The sequence below is a fragment of the Entelurus aequoreus genome, linkage group LG23 (assembly GCF_033978785.1).
Source record: "Entelurus aequoreus isolate RoL-2023_Sb linkage group LG23, RoL_Eaeq_v1.1, whole genome shotgun sequence".
Classification (NCBI taxonomy): domain Eukaryota; kingdom Metazoa; phylum Chordata; class Actinopteri; order Syngnathiformes; family Syngnathidae; genus Entelurus; species Entelurus aequoreus.
In genome coordinates, this window is record NC_084753.1 from 43,732,234 (window position 1) to 43,752,000 (window position 19,767).

The following is a 19,767-nucleotide window of genomic DNA, read 5'->3' on the forward strand; positions in this document are numbered from 1 at the left end:
ATCATATAGTAGATGTAGATGATCATATAGTAGATGAAGATGATCATATAGTTGATGTAGATGATCATATAGTAGATGCAGATGATCATATAGCAGATGTAGATGATCATATAGTAGATGTAGATGATCATATAGTAGATGTAGATGATCATATAGCAGATGTAGATGATCATATAGTAGATGTAGATGATCATATAGCAGATGTAGATGATCATATAGTAGATGTAGATGATCATATAGTAGATGTAGATGATCATATAGCAGATGTAGATGATCATATAGTAGATGTAGATGATCATATAGTAGATGTAGATGATCATATAGTAGATGTAGATGATCATATAGTAGATGTAGATGATCATATAGTAGATGTAGATGATCATATAGCAGATGTAGATGATCATATAGCAGATGTAGATGATCATATAGTAGATGTAGATGATCATATAGCAGATGTAGATGATCATATAGTAGATGTAGATGATCATATAGTAGATGTAGATGATCATATAGCAGATGTAGATGATCATATAGTAGATGCAGATGATCATATAGTAGATGTAGATGATCATATAGTAGATGTAGATGATCATATAGTTGATGTAGATGATCATATAGTAGATGTAGATGATCATATAGTAGATGTAGATGATCATATAGCAGATGTAGATGATCATATAGTAGATGTAGATGATCATATAGTAGATGTAGATGATCATATAGTAGATGTAGATGATCATATAGTAGATGTAGATGATCATATAGTAGATGTAGATGATCATATAGCAGATGTAGATGATCATATAGCAGATGTAGATGATCATATAGTAGATGTAGATGATCATATAGCAGATGTAGATGATCATATAGTAGATGTAGATGATCATATAGTAGATGTAGATGATCATATAGCAGATGTAGATGATCATATAGTAGATGTAGATGATCATATAGTAGATGTAGATGATCATATAGTAGATGTAGATGATCATATAGTAGATGTAGATGATCATATAGTTGATGTAGATGATCATATAGTAGATGTAGATGATCATATAGCAGATGTAGATGATCATATAGTAGATGTAGATGATCATATAGCAGATGTAGATGATCATATAGTAGATGTAGATGATCATATAGCAGATGTAGATGATCATATAGTAGATGTAGATGATCATATAGTTGATGTAGATGATCATATAGTAGATGTAGATGATCATATAGTAGATGTAGATGATCATATAGCAGATGTAGATGATCATATAGTAGATGTAGATGATCATATAGTAGATGTAGATGATCATATAGCAGATGTAGATGATCATATAGTAGATGTAGATGATCATATAGTAGATGTAGATGATCATATAGCAGATGTAGATGATCATATAGTAGATGTAGATGATCATATAGTAGATGTAGATGATCATATAGTAGATGTAGATGATCATATAGTAGATGTAGATGATCATATAGTAGATGTAGATGATCATATAGTAGATGTAGATGATCATATAGTAGATGTAGATGATCATATAGTAGATGTAGATGATCATATAGTAGATGTAGATGATCATATAGTAGATGTAGATGATCATATAGTAGATGTAGATGATCATATAGTAGATGTAGATGATCATATAGTAGATGTAGATGATCATATAGCAGATGTAGATGATCATATAGTTGATGTAGATGATCATATAGTAGATGTAGATGATCATATAGTAGATGTAGATGATCATATAGTAGATGTAGATGATCATATAGTAGATGTAGATGATCATATAGCAGATGTAGATGATCATATAGTAGATGTAGATGATCATATAGTAGATGTAGATGATCATATAGTAGATGTAGATGATCATATAGCAGATGTAGATGACCATATCGGCTGTTCAGATTTACTTTACAAAAGAGAAGTGTAGGATACTTCTCTTGTTGCCTTACTTGTATTTTGACTTTATTACATGTATTTATATTATCATTTGGTGCAGCCGGGCCGGAGCAGGAGGGGATAGAAAGAGAGAAAAAGGAAGACAGAGGGGGGAATTGTGGGGACAAGAGGGGGATTAGACAGAGAGACAAAAACAACAACAGCAAACACAACAACAACAACAACAACAACAGAGCAACATCAGCAAATACGACATGTACAAATATGATGGTAAAAGTAATAGCAAATAAGCAGTTAGCGAAAATTAAAAAAAAAAAAATACAGAAATGACAATGAGCATTATTACACTAAAAATGGAGCAATATGAATACCAATAGAAATAGTGCTATTGATAATAAACAATACCAGTACTTTACCTTTATTATCAACAATACAATTGTTCAAATGCAACAATACATATACGTCATGATAACTTGAGATATGAAAGAATGCAGAAAAATGGAGGGGAAGAAAGAGAAGCAACCTTAACCTTGTAGATTGTTATAGTAACAATAGGTTAAGCTTTGTCAGTGTGCCATGTGTTATACCCAGTTTACCCTAGGGCAACAACGTTAATATATGTTTGATGAAACGTGATTATGTGCATGAGTGTATGTGTGCATATGTACTTGTATATGTACAGTATGTGTATGTGTGCTTGTACAGTGAATGTATATGTACAGTATGTGTATATGTGTGTACAGTGAATGTATATGTACAGTATGTGTATGTGTGTGTGTTTGTACAGTGAATGTATATGTACAGTATGTGTATGTGTGTGTGTTTGTACAGTGAATGTATATGTACAGTATGTGTAAATGTGTGTTTGTACAGTGAATGTATATGTACAGTATATGTATGTGTGTGTTTGTACAGTGAATGTATGTGTAGTATGTGTATGTGTGTGTTTGTACAGTGAATGTATGTGTAGTATGTGTATGTGTGTGTTTGTACAGTGAATGTATATGTATGGTATGTGTATACAGCATGTTTGTATAATGAATGTGCGTGTGGATGTACGAACTTTGAGTGTGTAAATATGTACTGTATTTATTTGTATATGTATGTGGGAGCGTAGGTACCTATGTATGTGTGTATGTATGTGTGTGAGTATATGTGAATTTGCATGTACAATACATTTGACTCCCAGTGTGTGCGGGAGCCAGAGTACGGCCCCAGCCTCCCCGAGAACCCATCCCACAAACAGTAGGTGTGGTGCCCAGGGAACCAGGGGCCACCGCCCCCACGCAGCCAAGACGGACAGCGACAGGAACCCCAGAGCCTGGCCCACCGTGCCGCCCACAAGGGCCAGCAGCAGGCCGCAGACAGACGCACCCGGCAGAGGACAAGGCACGGGAAAAACAGGGGGCAGCCAGACCCCAAGCCAGCGAGAGACCACACCCCACACGGACAGAAAGGCGGGACGCCCCGCCCGAGGGGCCCGGAGACCCCCCGCAACCGGACGGGAAGACCGCCCCCGCCCCACCGGCAACAGGGCCCCCATGAGCCCCACCCCCGGAGAGCGCGGCGAGGCCAGCCCACGGCCACCCCACCCAAGCCGGCCGCCACAGGACCACCCAGCACGGGGCCACAGGAACCACCCACCCCACCCGCAGGGACCCCAACGATGGACTTGGAACAACCAGCAACCGCCCCGCCGAGTCCCCCCCCCTGAGGTAGGGGAATAAATAAATAAAATAAATAAATACATAATAATAATAATATTAATAAAATATATTTAAAAAAAAAAAAAAAAAAGGAAAAAAAAAAAAGGAAAAAAAATAAATAAATAAATAATTAAATCTATTTATATAAAAAAATACAAATAAAAAATAAATAAATAAAAAAAGAATTAAAAGAAGATCACAGACATGCTGACACACAAGGTCGCTACCCCAACAACTGGCCGACTCGCAGCACCTCGGAATACCCTGCAGCACCAAGCCGCCACAGTAGACGGAGGGACCAGACCCAGCAGGCCCCAACCAAGACGGGCACCCGGAAGGGATGGACGGCGGGACCCAGGAGCTCCAGACACGCAGTCCGGATGCAGTAGCCTGAGGCGCCGACCCCCACCCGACAGGCAGGCCCAGAACGTACCCCCAGAAATATACATACATATATATATACATACACATAAACATACACATGTACACATACACACACATACACATGCATACACATACACATATATATACATACATACATACATACATACATACACACACACACATACACATACACAGTTTGTCAGCCCCGACAACCACCACGCGCGCGCGCTGCCACCAGTCACAACATCAGCCACCCCCCTGCACCAGACCCAGCAGCCACGGGCGCCCACACCACAAACAAACGGCAGCAGAAACAGCAGCCACAACACCCCCAGACAGCCAGACAGCCAGCACCACCCAATCAAATCAAAGCGATCAAAAAAAAAACCCGCGACCGGCAACCACACGCCAACAGGATCACAGATACCAGCCAGCGCCAGCCCGCCAGCAAGCCCAAACGCCAACACGCAAACAAGAGACACCAACACCACCCCCCGCCAAAAGACCCCACCACCCCAACCCAAACCCGCACAAACACACCACCGCCCAAACAACCGAGACACAGTATCCAGACCAGACACGGGCGCCGCGCCGCCACCACATCAAGTCGCCAACAGAGACCCCACAGCGCAAGGTCGGGCCACACGGGCACTGACCCCACCCAACAGGAAGCGAGACCCGAGCGACGCCACACACAAATAAATAATAAGATTAACCAAAAATAACAATAATTAAAAAAATAATAATAATAATAATAAAATGAAATACAAATTAAATTAAAAATAACAAATACAAATAATTAAATTAAATAAAGTAAGTAAATAATAAAAATTATTAAAAAAAAAAAAAAATTATAAAATAAAAAAGAAATAAATAAATATATCAATATACATATATACATACACATACATACATATACACATACACACCGGCTATTGTCAATGTACGTCCAGAGTTAAGAAGAGGGTGCGTGGGAAATAAGACATATTTCCTCTCATGGCCTCCCCTCATATTACCTGCGCCCTTTCCACCTTTAATCTCACGAGCTCACGTGACCCGCTGCAGCCTATCGCGTGACCCGCTTCGGCCTATCACGTGACCCGCTGCAGCCTATCGCGCTCGAGATGATCCACCGTCCCAAGATGGCTGCCAGGTGCGGTGGCTAAGCCCGGCCACATCTGAAGCCGGTATGTTTTCAAGTTGGCGTTTGCCTGCATATCGTGAAAACAACCGTCCAACATTTTAAAACTAATTGTAAACTTATAGGTGCCGACCTTCAGGGCCGAGTTGCGACGAGAGAGTGTTATTAAGCCGAGTTGGTAAGTGAATCTGTTTGCTAATAGTAGCTGCTAGCCGTACCCATGTATTGTCTATGGGCGGTTAGCATCGGCTTTTAATCCCGTTTCCTCCAATGTTTCTGATCCCATTGAATTTATATTTATTTCGAGTCTTTATTTTGGGTACGTACATATGGTGACTGAGTGTTGTGGCGTTTTAAGGCCATGTGCACTTTTTATGCTACGGTAAAGACAATGAATGAACACTATTGGGTCATTTTTTTATATGGTGCCTTTTGCGTCCCCAGTATAAATCATGTCATATTTTCTCAAAATATTTACAATTGCTCATTCCATTAGTTTCTTTGTGTATGGTAAATTGTTGTCTATCATAAATACAGTGATATGGGCTTCAAACATTAGAATATATATTTTTTAAAGCTTTTGTTAAAGTTCTATTATGCGATTTTGCCATGTCCCTGGTGCTGTTTATTCAACTTTAATCTAGAAAATAACAAATAAAAACATATATTTTTAATTTTTTTTTGTTATGATATAATTATCATAGACAAGCTCTCTTTAGTCATATGGTGTATATTATCAAAATCGTAAAAAGAATTACAAAAAAATAAGGTTCTATGTCTGTCCCTGTGGTCGCTGTCCACTCTGTTAAGTTGCGTTACTGTCCCTTTAAGAAAACAACCACATTTGTCAGTGACATCATTCTCATCAGGTAACATCACACCAGTGGCGGGAAACTCAACTCTGGTAAGCTGTGTGGTTTTTTAGCTCTCTTACTATCTGATGTTGATGTTTTTATGAAGTGAATTTAATGTGGTTGAACATAACGTGTCCACTCTGTTAGGCCTAAATAATAAGGAGATCAATCAAATTGAAATTTTTCAAAACATGTTTGTGTGAAATTATAGATTTCTTATCAATTATTCAAGTCCATGCTAGCTGTTATGTTAACACAGGCAGGCTGAAGGCTAACTTTAGCTCAAAATGTCCACCGTGTTAGTGTCCACCGTGTTAGCCTCATTCAACTAACACGGTGGACATCAACCTAACAGAGTGGACATGTATATAGTAATGTTGACTTATCACAATGTATATGTAGTGCTATTATGCATTCAACAGCAGTTTCTTTCATAATTCTTGGTTAATCATCACTGCTGTTGCAAAATATCATATACAGCAAATACATTGGTGTTAAAAGTACAGTGTTAACAGAGTGGACATATCCCGTGTGTCACCTCTCATTAATATAGCTAAATATACTATGATTTAGGTGCCTGAGTTCGACCAATATGTTTTTCAGCAAGTTACATATGTCATGTATACAATAGAACATAAAAATATTGGTAAATCAACTATTTATTTTTTACAAGTTATGAAGTCCAAATGGCACCCTATAAAAAAAACGACCCTATTACACCCGTCATAGTGACGTCACTGTTATTTTCTATTGTTTAATATTGTTAATGTTACACCCGTCGTAGTGACGTCACTGTTATTTTCTATTGTTTAATGTTGTTCATGTTGCACCCGTCATAGTGACGTCACTGTGTACTGTCGTGTTTGTTATGTTGTACATACATGGGATGGTTCAATATTGTTAATGTTAGCAGTATTATTGCTAATAATGATAATAATAAGTGTAACTTATTTATTGAAGGTCGAACAATAGATGACTTAATGTTGATGTTTATGTGCGCACATTGATTGAACTCCGGGTCCTGTGTTTACGTAGACCAGGGGCCGTACTTATCAAGCTTCTTAGAATGACTCCTAAGAAGTCTGCTAAGAGTTGACTTAAGAGTAAATAAATTCTTGGCTGAAAGCTGCACTTAAAAGTTAGTTATCAAGCGTCTTACTCACACTTTCAGCGAAGTGTAGGACTGAATCTTAAGTGTCACACTCAGAGCTGAATTACGACATTACTATGTGCCGTAAACGCAATTTTAGGTGACGTCATTTCTGTGTCCATAGAAATGACCAATCACGGAAGGGAATCTGTTGTCTAAGAATAAAGAAATATCTTGGAAATATTGAAGTGGACAATGGGAGTGTATATTTTGACAAGAAACTACAAAATAATACAAAACAAACTAGTCCCCGCCGGCACTCACGCTACCGCTCCCTCTCTTCTCTCGCCCACACACTCACTGACGTCACTCACCTCACGGCCACACACATACGCTACTCTCATAACATTTTCTTTCCAATTCATTAATTAGGCAACTCATTTGAAACTGGTGTGGGTGGCTCTATATATACTAGCCCACTGCAGACACATGCAGAAATCAACAAGGAATCGAAAAGTATTAAATCTGTGACATAAATAATATCCGCTCTGTCTAAACGATACCGTTTGATCAGCTGCTCGTCATCAAAAAAAACAAAAAACATTGTTCCGTTCCCTGAACGTTGGCGCACGTCTCTCTCGCCTCAGTGCCATCCCCTTATAACTTATCTTATTATATATATATATAGCATGTACTGTAATATTTAACATAGCATGTAACATAGAATGTTCTATGGCATGTAAAGTAGGATGTAAGATAGCATGTCATCTGGCGAGTAATAAAGCACGTAATATAGCATATAACTTGTCATTTGCTCTAGTATGTAAGATAGCATGCACTCTGGCAAGTAATATAGCACGTAATATAGCATATAACTTGTCATTTGCTCTAGTATGTAAGATAGCATGCACTCTGGCAAGTAATATAGCACGTAATATAGCATATAACTTGTCATTTGCTCTAGAATGTAAGATAGCATGTAGATAGCATATAGAATGTAAGATAGCATGTATATAGCATATAGAATGTAAGATAGCATGTAGATAGCATATAGAATGTAAGATAGCATGTAGATAGCATATAGAATGTAAGATAGCATGTAGATAGCATCTAGAATGTAAGATAGCATGTAGATAGCATCTAGAATGTAAGATAGCATGCACTTTGGCATGTAATATAAAATGTTTTATCGTTAAATTCTAACTTTTAAAACATTTTTATTGTAATCGTCTGTAAAATAAATTATTATGACTTTTATTTCCTGTAAAACTGCATTCAATTTGAGGAAAATTACCAAAAAAATGGTATTATTCTCCAAAGATTGCAATACTTTAATAATGAAATGTAAAACTTTTGAAATGTTTTTAGAAAATAAAAATGTTGCCACTTCATTTGTTCCCAAAGAGGAAGTTTCTCTCTGACTTTGATGAGGTAAAAAACGATCATTTCTTGTCCAATTCTACATTTTCATGTTTGGATCTTCTTCTCAAACACTTTTACGAGCGTTGAAGTTACATTTCTTGTAGGAGTACGACTTCTTTTCTTGGTCAATTCTGCAGTTTTCTTTTTTTTTTTCTTTTCTGCATTTTTTTTTTTTCTTTTCTGCATTTTTTTTTTTTTTTTTTCTGCATTTTTCTAAGTATTTTTGCAGTACTTGAAGTTGCCATGGTGACCGGTAAAAAGCCTAGTGACGTTAAAAGTGTTGAAACAGAAGTTTGTACAATTGTAGTTTTTTTACTCTTTTCTCGTACAAAAACGTTTTGTTGAACAACGTTTCGCTTTTTGTTACGTCAGCACTTCATTTTAGCAAAATGATGAATTCTCACGATTTGGATCATACATTTAAAATGCAGACATTTTAAATGTTTTTTTCTTGTAGAATTATAACTTGTATTTATTTTAATCAATATTACAAGTTTATTCTTGTTAAACTGCAATAATTCCTTGTAAATTATTATTTGATTTTTTTCTACAAACATAAAATATTTTTCCCATACGATTTAATACTTTTCATATTTTGTGTAATTTAAAAAAAAAACCTGAATCTCCAGTCATTTATTTATAAAACTTTTTATGAATGCTGTTTTTTTCATTAAAATTGGACCCTAAATTTTGACTCATTTAAGTTGTGAAATTCCATTTTGTGATCATATAATTTTCAACGTGTTTAAATTATTCACAATAATGTATCTTTCATGCACAATTATGACTTTTATTCCTTGTAAAACTCTAAAAAAATGTCACAACATAACATCTTGGATTTTGTAAAACTGTCATTTTGTGTAGGATTCTGAATTAGTATTAATAATTATTTGTTAATAATAATTCTTTGGGCAATATATGAGTTTATTTACCATGCAACTGCAGTATTTTCCTCATAGAATGTTTTACTTTTTCTGTAAAAATCCTCTTTGAAATATTCAAATTATTATTACATTTTTTAACGAAACTTAAGACCTTACATTTTTTATCATTTAGTTGTAAAGTTGCATTTTTTTTCAAAAAACTTGGACCGTTTTTATAGAAAACTCAAATAAATGCACATTGAAAGTTTCCTTTTCGTAGAATTGTGACTTTTATTTATCGTAAAAATGTGCGATTTTTTCTTAAAAGATGACAACTCGCAAAATTTTAAGGATTACTTGTAAAATTCTTCGTTCAATTTCGAGTTTTTTCCCCTGAAACTTAAGTATTTTATTTTATTTATAGAACGTATAGCTTTTTTCTCTCGACAAAAACTACTCAAAAAAATAATTTTTTAGAAAACTTAAGTAACATAGCATTTAATGTAACATGTCATGTAGCATGTAAAATTTCAAGGCTTGACTGTAAAATTCTTCGTTCAATTTCGAGTTTTTTCTCCTGAAACTTAAGTATTTTATTTTATTTATAGAACGTATAGCTTTTTTCTCTCGACAAAAACTACTCAAAAAAATAATTTTTTAGAAAACTTAAGTAACATAGCATTTAATGTAACATGTCATGTAGCATGTAAAATTTCAAGGCTTGACTGTAAAATTCTTCGTTCAATTTCGAGTTTTTTCTCCTGAAACTTAAGTATTTCATTTAATTTATAGAACGTATAGCTTTTTTCTTGCGACAAAAACTACTCCAAAAAATAATTTTTTTTCAGAAAACTTAAGTAACATAGCATTTAATGTAACATGTCATGTAGCATGTAAAATTTCAAGGATTGATTTTAAAATTATTCGTTTGATTTCGAGTTTTTTCTCTTGAAACTTAAGTATTTGATTTAATTTATAGAACGTATAGCTTTTTTCTCGCGACAAAAACTACTCAAAAAAAATTCAGAAAACTTAAGTAACATAGCATTTAATGTAACATGTCATGTAGCATGTAAAATTTCAAGGATTGATTGTAAAATTCTTCGTTTGATTTCGAGTGTTTTCTCCTGAAACTTAGGTATTTTATTTTATTTATAGAATGTATAGCTTTTTTCTCTTGACAAAAACTACTCAAAAAAATAAAAAAAAATTCAGAAAACTTAAGACCTTACATTTTTTATCATTAATGTGTAAAGTTGCATTTTTTTTCAAAGAACTTGGACCGTTTTTATACAAAACTCAAATAAATGCACATTGAGAGTTTCCTTCTCGTAGAATTGTGACTTTTATTTATCGTAAAAATGTGCGATTTTTTCTTAAAAGATGACAACTCGTAAAATCTGAAGGATTGCTTTTAAAATTCTTCGTTCAATTTCGAGTTTTTTCTCCTGAAACGTAAGGATTTTATTTAATTTATAGAACGTATAGCTTTTTTCTCTCGACAAAAACTACTCAAAAAAATCTAATTTTTTTCAGAAAACTTAAGACCTTACATTTTTTTATCATTTAGTTGTAAAGTTGCATTTTTTTTCAAAGAACTTGGACCGTTTTTATATAAAACTCAAATAAATGCACATTGAGAGTTTCCTTCTCGTAGAATTGTTACTTTTATTTATCGTAAAAATGTGCGATTTTTTCTTAAAAGATGACAACTCGTAAAATTTGAAGGATTGCTTGTAAAATTCTTCGTTCAATTTTCAAGCTTTTTCTCCTGAAACTTAAGGATTTTATTTTATTTATAGAACGTATAGCTTTTTTCTCTCGACAAAAACTACTTAAAAAAAATTAATTTTTTAGAAAACTTAAGTAACATAGCATTTAATGTAACATGTCATGTAGCATGTAAAATTTCAAGGATTGACTGTAAAATTCTTCATTCGATTTCAAGTTTTTTCTCCTGAAACTTAAGTATTTTATTTTATTTATAGAACGTATAGTTTTTTTCTCTCGACAAAAACTACTCAAAAAAATAATTTTTTAGAAAACTTAAGTAACATAGCATTTAATGTAACATGTCATGTAGCATGTAAAATTTCAAGGATTGATTGTAAAATTATTTGTTCGATTTCGAGTTTTTTCTCCTGAAACTGAAGTATTTAATTTAATTTATAGAACGTATAGCTTTTTTCTCTCGACAAAAACTACTAAAAAAAATCTACTTTTTTTCAGAAAACTTAAGTAACATAGCATTTAATGTAACATGTCATGTAGCATGTAAAATTTTAAGGATTGATTGTAAAATTCCTTGTTCGATTTCGAATTTTTTCTCCTGAAACTTAAGTATTTCATTTTATTTATAGAACGTATAGCTTTTTTCTCTCGACAAAAACTACTCAAAAAAATCAAATTTTTTTCAGAAAACTTAAGACCTTACATTTTTTATCATTTAATTGTAAAGTTGCATTTTTTTTCAAAGAACTTGGACTGTTTTTATATAAAACTCAAATAAATGCACATTGAAAGTTTCCTTCTCGTAGAATTGTGACTTTTATTTATCGTAAAAATGTGTGATTTTTTCTTAAAGGATGACAACTCGCAAAATTTTAAGGATTACTTGTAAAATTCTTCGTTCAATTTCGAGTTTTTTCTCCTGAAACTTAAATATTTTATTTGATTTATAGAACGTATAGCTTTTTTCTCTCGACAAAAACTACTCAAAAAAATTTAAAAAAATTCAGAAAACTTAAGTAACATAGCATTTAATGTAACATGTCATGTAGCATGTAAAATTTCAAGGATTGATTGTAAAATTCTTCGTTCGATTTAGAGTTTTTTCTCCTGAAACTTAAGTATTTTATTTAATTTATAGAATGTATAGCTTTTTTCTCGCGACAAAAACTACTCAAAAAAATCAATTTTTTTTCAGAAAACTTAAGAGCTTACATTTTTTAACATTAATGTGTAAAGTTGAATTTTTTTTCAAAGAACTTGGACCGTTTTTATATAAAACTCAAATAAATGCACATTGAGAGTTTCCTTCTCGTAGAATTGTGACTTTTATTTATCGTAAAAATGTGCGATTTTTTTCTTAAAAGATGACAACTCGTAAAATTTGAAGGATTGCTTGTAAAATTCTTCGTTCGATTTCGAGTTTTTTCTCCTGAAACTTAAGTATTTTATTTTATTTATAGAACATAGTTTTTTTCCCTCGACAAAAACTACTCCAAAAAATTTTTTTTTTTCAGAAAACTTAAGTAACATAGCATTTAATGTAACATGTCATGTAGCATGTAAAATTTCACGGATTTATTGTAAAATTCTTTGTTCGATTTCGAGTTTTTTCTCCTGAAACTTAAGTATTTTATTTAATTTATAGAACGTATAGCTTTTTTCTCTCGACAAAAACTACTAAAAAAAAATCAGCTTTTTTAGAAAACTTAAGTAACATAGCATTTAATGTAACATGTCATGTAGCATGTAAAATTTCAAGGATTGATTGTAAAATTCTTCGTTCGATTTCGAGTTTTTTCTTCTGAAACTGAAGTATTTTATTTTATTTATAGAACGTATAGCTTTTTTCTCTCGACAAAAACTACTCAAAAAAATAATTTTTTTCCAGAAAACTTAAGACCTTACATTTTTTATCATTTAGTTGTAAAGTTGCATTTTTTTTCAAAGAACTTGGACCGTTTTTATATAAAACTCAAATAAATGCACATTGAAAGTTTCCTTCTCGTAGAATTGTTACTTTTATTTATCGTAAAAATGTGCGATTTTTTCTTGAAAGATGACAACTCGCAAAATTTTAAGGATTACTTGTAAAATTCTTCGTTCAATTTCGAGTTTTTTCTCCTGAAACTTAAGTATTTTATTTAATTTATAGAACGTATAGCTTTTTTCTCTTGACAAAAACTACTCAAAAAAATAAAAAAAAATTCAGAAAACTTAAGTAACATAGCATTTAATGTAACATGTCATGTAGCATGTAAAATTTCAAGGATTGACTGTAAAATTCTTCATTCGATTTCAAGTTTTTTGTCCTGAAACTTAAGTATTTTATTTTATTTATAGAACGTATAACTTTTTTCTCTCGACAAAAACTACTCAAAAAAATTTAAAAAAAATTCAGAAAACTTAAGACCTTACATTTTTTATCATTTAGTTGTAAAGTTGCATTTTTTTTCAAAGAACTTGGACCGTTTTTATATAAAACTCAAATAAATGCACATTGAAAGTTTCCTTCTCGTAGAATTGTGACAAATTTATCGTAAAAATGTGCGATTTTTTCTTAAAAGATGACAACTCGTAAAATTTGAAGGATTGCTTGTAAAATTATTCGTTCAATTTGGAGTTTTTTCTCTTGAAACTTATTGTATTTGATTCATAGAACGTATAGCTTTTTTCTCTCGACAAAAACTACTCAAATTTTTTTTTTAAAATTCAGAAAATTTAAGATCTTACATTTTTTATCATTAATGTGTAAAGTTGAATTTTTTTTCAAAGAACTTGGACCGTTTTTATATAAAACTCAAATAAATGCACATTGAAAGTTTCCTTCTCGTAAAATTGTGACTTATATTTATCGTAAAAATGTGCGATTTTTTCTTAAAAGATGACAACTCGTAAAATTTGAAAGATTGCTTTTAAATTTCTTCGTTCAATTTTGATTTTTTTTTTCTTGAAACTTAAGTATTTTATTCAATTTATAGAACGTATAGCTTTTTTCTTTCGACAAAAACTACTCAAAAAAATAATAATTTTTTAGAAAACTTAAGTAACAGCATTTAATGTAACATGTCATGTAGCATGTAAAATTTCAAGGATTGATTGTAAAATTCTTCGTTCGATTTTGAGTTTTTTCTCCTGAAACTTAAGTATTTCATTTAATTTATGGAACGTATAGTTTTTTTCTCTCGACAAAAGCTACTCCAAAAAATAAAACAATTTTCAGAAAACTTAAGTAACATAGCATTTAATGTAACATGTCATGTAGCATGTAAAATTTCAAGGATTGATTGTAAAATTATTTGTTCGATTTAGAGTTTTTTCTCCTGAAACTGAAGTCTTTTATTTTATTTATAGAACGTATAGCTTTTTTCTCTCGACAAAAACTACTCAAAAAATAAAACAATTTTCAGAAAACTTAAGACTTTACATTTTTTATCATTTATTTGTAAAGTTGCATTTTTTTCAAAGAACTTGGACCGTTTTTATATAAAACTCAAATAAATGCACATTGAAAGTTTCCTTCTCGTAGAATTGTGACTTTTATTTATCGTAAAAATGTGCGATTTTTTTCTTAAAATATGACAACTCGCAAAATTTGAAGGATTGCTTGTAAAATTCTTCGTTCAATTTTCAAGCTTTTTCTCCTGAAACAGGCTAACCTCCTCCGACCTCCGAGGACAAATCTACGAACAATGGGAGACCGGGCTTTCTGCTCCGCCGCTCCCGGCCTGTGGAACGCTCTCCCTGACCACCTGAGGGCACCACAGACTGTGGATGCTTTTAAAAAAGGTTTAAAAACCCTTCGTTTTGAAAAAGCCTTTTCATAGATATATGCATACTAGTTCTAGCTATTAGACTGTTCTAGTTTTTATTTATTTATATTTTTTTTATTAGCTTTCTATTATTTATTTTTTCAATACACTGTAGCACTTTGAGGTTGTTTGCTCAATGTAAAGTGCTTTTTACAAATACAATCTATTATTATTATTTATAGAACGTATAGCTTTTTTCTCTCGACAAAAAGTACTCAAAAAAATCTATTTTTTTTCAGAAAACTTAAGTAACATAGCATGTCATTTAGCATTTAGGGTAGCAAATGTAGCGTAGCGTGTCATTTAGATAAAACGTAACATCCAATGTAGCATGTCACTTAGCATGTAGCGTAAGGTAGCATGTCATTTAGCATGTCATGTAGCATGTCATTTAGCATGTAGCGTAAGGTAGTGTGTAGTTGATTCCACCGTGAGGCGACACAAGGAAGACAAAATGACAGCTGAGGATTTCATCTTTTTATTGAGCGTTAGCCTAGCTTAGCATGGCGAGTGAAGGGGGAACACTAGCGTTAGCAAAGATGAGAGAAGTGTGGATCAGCAGGCATCATGCAGGCCACCTCGGCACGCTAACGCTAGGCGGCAAACACACACACACACACACGGAACATTCCGGCTCCCACGAAGTACACAAGGCACACTTGTTGTCCCAACATCACTTTCACCACAAACAAACAAACAAAACGCAACATTTGGTCACGTTGCATAGATAGAACGCCATTTATTTTTTTGTCTCCTCTTATCGTCTAACTTACTCTTTCTCTCGCCTCATCCACCTCACCTGGTCACATGGTCACGTGGTCACATGGTCACGTGGTCACATGGTCACATGGTCACGTGGTCACATGGTCACGTGGTCACATGGTCACGTGGTCACATGGTCACGTGGTTACATGGTCACATGGTCACATGGTCACGTGGTCACGTGGTCACATGGTCACGTGGTTACATGGTCACATGGTCACGTGGTCACGTGGTCACATGGTCACGTGGTTACATGGTCACATGGTCACGTGGTCACATGGTCACGTGGTCACATGGTCACGTGGTTACATTCCAGTCCGCACACTTTCTCTGTTCTTCAATCTTCTCTTTCACTGACGTACTTCTTCATTAATGGTTGTGTGTGTGTGTGTGTGTGTGTGTGTGTGTGTGTGTGTGTGTGTGTGTGTGTGTGTGTGTGTGTCACTGCTGGACTGGGATGGTTCCGCCTCCTGCAGGTCCAGTCTGCACGGAGAGAAGAGGTGTCACAAATCAAACTGTCTGATCAATTATCATAGCTTCAGAAACACAACACAACAACTAGTCCCTCCCCCTTACAACAACTAGTCCCTCCCCCTTACAACAACTAGTCCCTCCCCCTTACACCAACTAGTCCCTCCCCCTTACAGCACCTAGTCCCTCCCCCTTACAAGATGGCCACTCTTTAGTAAATGTGAACATCTCACATTTAACATTTGGACAATTTTCAAAGTAACCTTCCACTGACATGTTGCTTCACCTACATATTTGTGTCACCTGAGTTGCCTCTCACCTGTGTATCCTTCCGCCTACCTATTCTTCCACCGACATATTTGTTCACCTGTGTATCCCTCCTCCTGCATATTTATTCACCTGTGTATCCTTCCACCAACATATTTTTCACCTGTGTTTCTTTCCACCTACATATTTTTTCACCTGTGTTTCTTTCCACCTACATATTTTTTCACCTGTGTATCCTTCCACCTACGTACTTCTCACCTATGTATTTTGTGATTTAAGTATTACTTCGCCCACATATTTATCACCTAAGTATCCCTCCACCTTGCATGTCCTTCCACCTACATATTTTTTCACCTGTGTATCCCTCCGCCTTCACATATTTTTCACCTGTGTATCCTTCCACCAACATATCTTTTTCACCTGTGTATCCTTCCACCTACACATATTTTTCACCTGTGTATCCTTCCGCCTACAAATTTTTTTTACCTGTGTATCCTTCCACCTACACATCTTTTTCACCTGTGTATCCTTCCGCCTACACATCTTTTTCACCTGTGTATCCTTCCACCTACATATTTTTTTTACCTGTGTATCCTTCCACCTACATTTTTTTCACCTGTGTATCCTTCCACCTACATATTTTTTTCACCTGTGTATCCTTCCGCCTACACATCTTTTTCACCTGTGTATCCTTCCGCCTACAAATTTTTTTTACCTGTGTATCCTTCCGCCTACAATTTTTTTTTACCTGTGTATCCTTCCGCCTACAATTTTTTTTTACCTGTGTATCCTTCCACCTACATATTTTTTTTACCTGTGTATCCTTCCACCTACATTTTTTTCACCTGTGTATCCTTCCACCTACATATTTTTTTCACCTGTGTATCCTTCCGCCTACACATCTTTTTCACCTGTGTATCCTTCCACCTACAATTTTTTTTTACTTGTGTATCCTTCCACCTACATATTTTTTTCACCTGTGTATCCTTCCGCCTACACATCTTTTTTACCTGTGTATCCTTCTGCCTACACATCTTTTTTACCTGTGTATCCTTCCGCCTACACATCTTTTTCACCTGTGTATCCTTCCACCTACATTTTTTTCACCTGTGTATCCTTCCACCTACATATTTTTTTCACCTGTGTATCCTTCCGCCTACACATCTTTTTCACCTGTGTATCCTTCCACCTACAATTTTTTTTTACTTGTGTATCCTTCCACCTACACATCTTTTTTACCTGTGTATCCTTCCGCCTACACATCTTTTTCACCTGTGTATCCTTCCACCTACATCTTTTTCACCTGTGTATCCTTCCACCTACATCTTTTTCACCTGTGTATCCTTCCACCTACATATTTTTTTCACCTGTGTATCCTTCCGCCTACACATCTTTTTCACCTGTGTATCCTTCCGCCTACAAATTTTTTTCACCTGTGTATCCTTCCACCTACACATCTTTTTCACCTGTGTATCCTTCCACCTACACATCTTTTTCACCTGTGTATCCTTCCACCTCCAATTTTTTTTCACCTGTGTATCCTTCCACCTACATATTTTTTTTACCTGTGTATCCTTCCACCTACATATTTTTTTCACCTGTGTATCCTTCCGCCTACACATCTTTTTTTACCTGTGTATCCTTCTGCCTACATATCTTTTTCACCTGTGTATCCTTCCACCTACATATTTTTTTCACCTGTGTATCCTTCCACCTACACATCTTTTTCACCTGTGTATCCTTCCACCTACATATTTTTTTCACCTGTGTATCCTTCCGCCTACACATCTTTTTTACCTGTATCCTTCTGCCTACATATCTTTTTCACCTGTGTATCCTTCCACCTATTTTTTTCACCTGTGTATCCTTCCACCTACATATTTTTTTCACCTGTGTATCCTTCCGCCTACAATTTTTTTTTACCTGTGTATCCTTCCACCTACACATCTTTTTCACCTGTGTATCCTTCCGCCTACACATCTTTTTCACCTGTGTATCCTTCCACCTACATATTTTTTTCACCTGTGTATCCTTCCGCCTACAAATTTTTTTTACCTGTGTATCCTTCCACCTACACATCTTTTTCACCTGTGTATCCTTCCGCCTACACATCTTTTTCACCTGTGTATCCTTCCACCTACAATTTTTTTTTACCTGTGTATCCTTCCACCTACATATTTTTTTTACCTGTGTATCCTTCCACCTACATATTTTTTTCACCTGTGTATCCTTCCGCCTACACATCTTTTTTTACCTGTGTATCCTTCCACCTACATATTTTTTTCACCTGTGTATCCTTCCGCCTACACATCTTTTTTTACCTGTGTATCCTTCTGCCTAAATATCTTTTTCACCTGTGTATCCTTCCACCTACATATTTTTTTCACCTGTGTATCCTTCCGCCTACAAATTTTTTTTTACCTGTGTATCCTTCCGCCTACACATCTTTTTCACCTGTGTATCCTTCCACCTACATTTTTTTCACCTGTGTATCCTTCCGCCTACAAATTTTTTTCACCTGTGTATCCTTCCACCTACAATTTTTTTTTACTTGTGTATCCTTCCACCTACATATTTTTTTTACCTGTGTATCCTTCCACCTACATATTTTTTTCATCTTTGTATCTTTCCGCCTACACATCTTTTTTACCTGTGTATCCTTCTGCCTACATATCTTTTTCACCTGTGTATCCTTCCACCTACATTTTTTTCACCTGTGTATCCTTCCGCCTACACATCTTTTTTACCTGTGTATCCTTCTGCCTACATCTTTTTCACCTGTGTATCCTTCCGCCTACACATCTTTTTCACCTGTGTATCCTTCCGCCTACAAATTTTTTTTACCTGTGTATCCTTCCGCCTACATATTTTTTTCTCCTGTGTATCCTTCCGCCTACACATCTTTTTTACCTGTGTATCCTTCTGCCTACATATCTTTTTCACCTGTGTATCCTTCCACCTACATTTTTTTCACCTGTGTATCCTTCCACCTACATATTTTTTTCACCTGTGTATCCTTCCGCCTACACATCTTTTTCACCTGTGTATCCTTCCGCCTACAAATTTTTTTTACCTGTGTATCCTTCCACCTACACATCTTTTTCACCCGTGTATCCTTCCGCCTACACATCTTTTTCACCTGTGTATCCTTCCACCTACATTCTTTTTTTACCTGTGTATCCTTCCACCTACATATTTTTTTTACCTGTGTATCCTTCCACCTACATATTTTTTTCACCTGTGTATCCTTCCGCCTACACATCTTTTTTACCTGTGTATCCTTCCACCTACACATCTTTTTTACCTGTGTATCCCTCCGCCTACACATCTTTTTTACCTGTGTATCCTTCCACCTACACATCTT

At 34.7% G+C, this 19,767-nt stretch overlaps 1 protein-coding gene and 1 long non-coding RNA gene across 4 annotated transcripts in view; one reads left to right on the forward strand and one right to left on the reverse strand.

Moving 5' to 3' along the window:
• The first annotated feature begins 5,153 nt into the window (after positions 1 to 5,153).
• Positions 5,154 to 19,767, forward strand: part of LOC133640927 (uncharacterized) — a 41,900-nt gene continuing 27,286 nt past the window's right edge. Inside the window, exons 1-3 of the long non-coding RNA XR_009824222.1 lie at positions 5,154 to 5,180; positions 5,260 to 5,312; positions 14,745 to 14,880. This is a non-coding gene — a long non-coding RNA (uncharacterized LOC133640927). The remainder of the gene's footprint in view (positions 5,181 to 5,259; positions 5,313 to 14,744; positions 14,881 to 19,767) is intronic.
• The window catches only part of akap6 (A kinase (PRKA) anchor protein 6), a 173,763-nt gene continuing 169,361 nt past the window's right edge, over positions 15,366 to 19,767 (reverse strand). For all 3 annotated transcript variants that reach the window (XM_062034641.1, XM_062034642.1, XM_062034643.1), the window contains one exon: positions 15,366 to 16,148. In XM_062034641.1, coding sequence (XP_061890625.1) covers positions 16,107 to 16,148 — 42 coding nt within the window. In that variant the 3' untranslated portion in view covers positions 15,366 to 16,106. The remainder of the gene's footprint in view (positions 16,149 to 19,767) is intronic.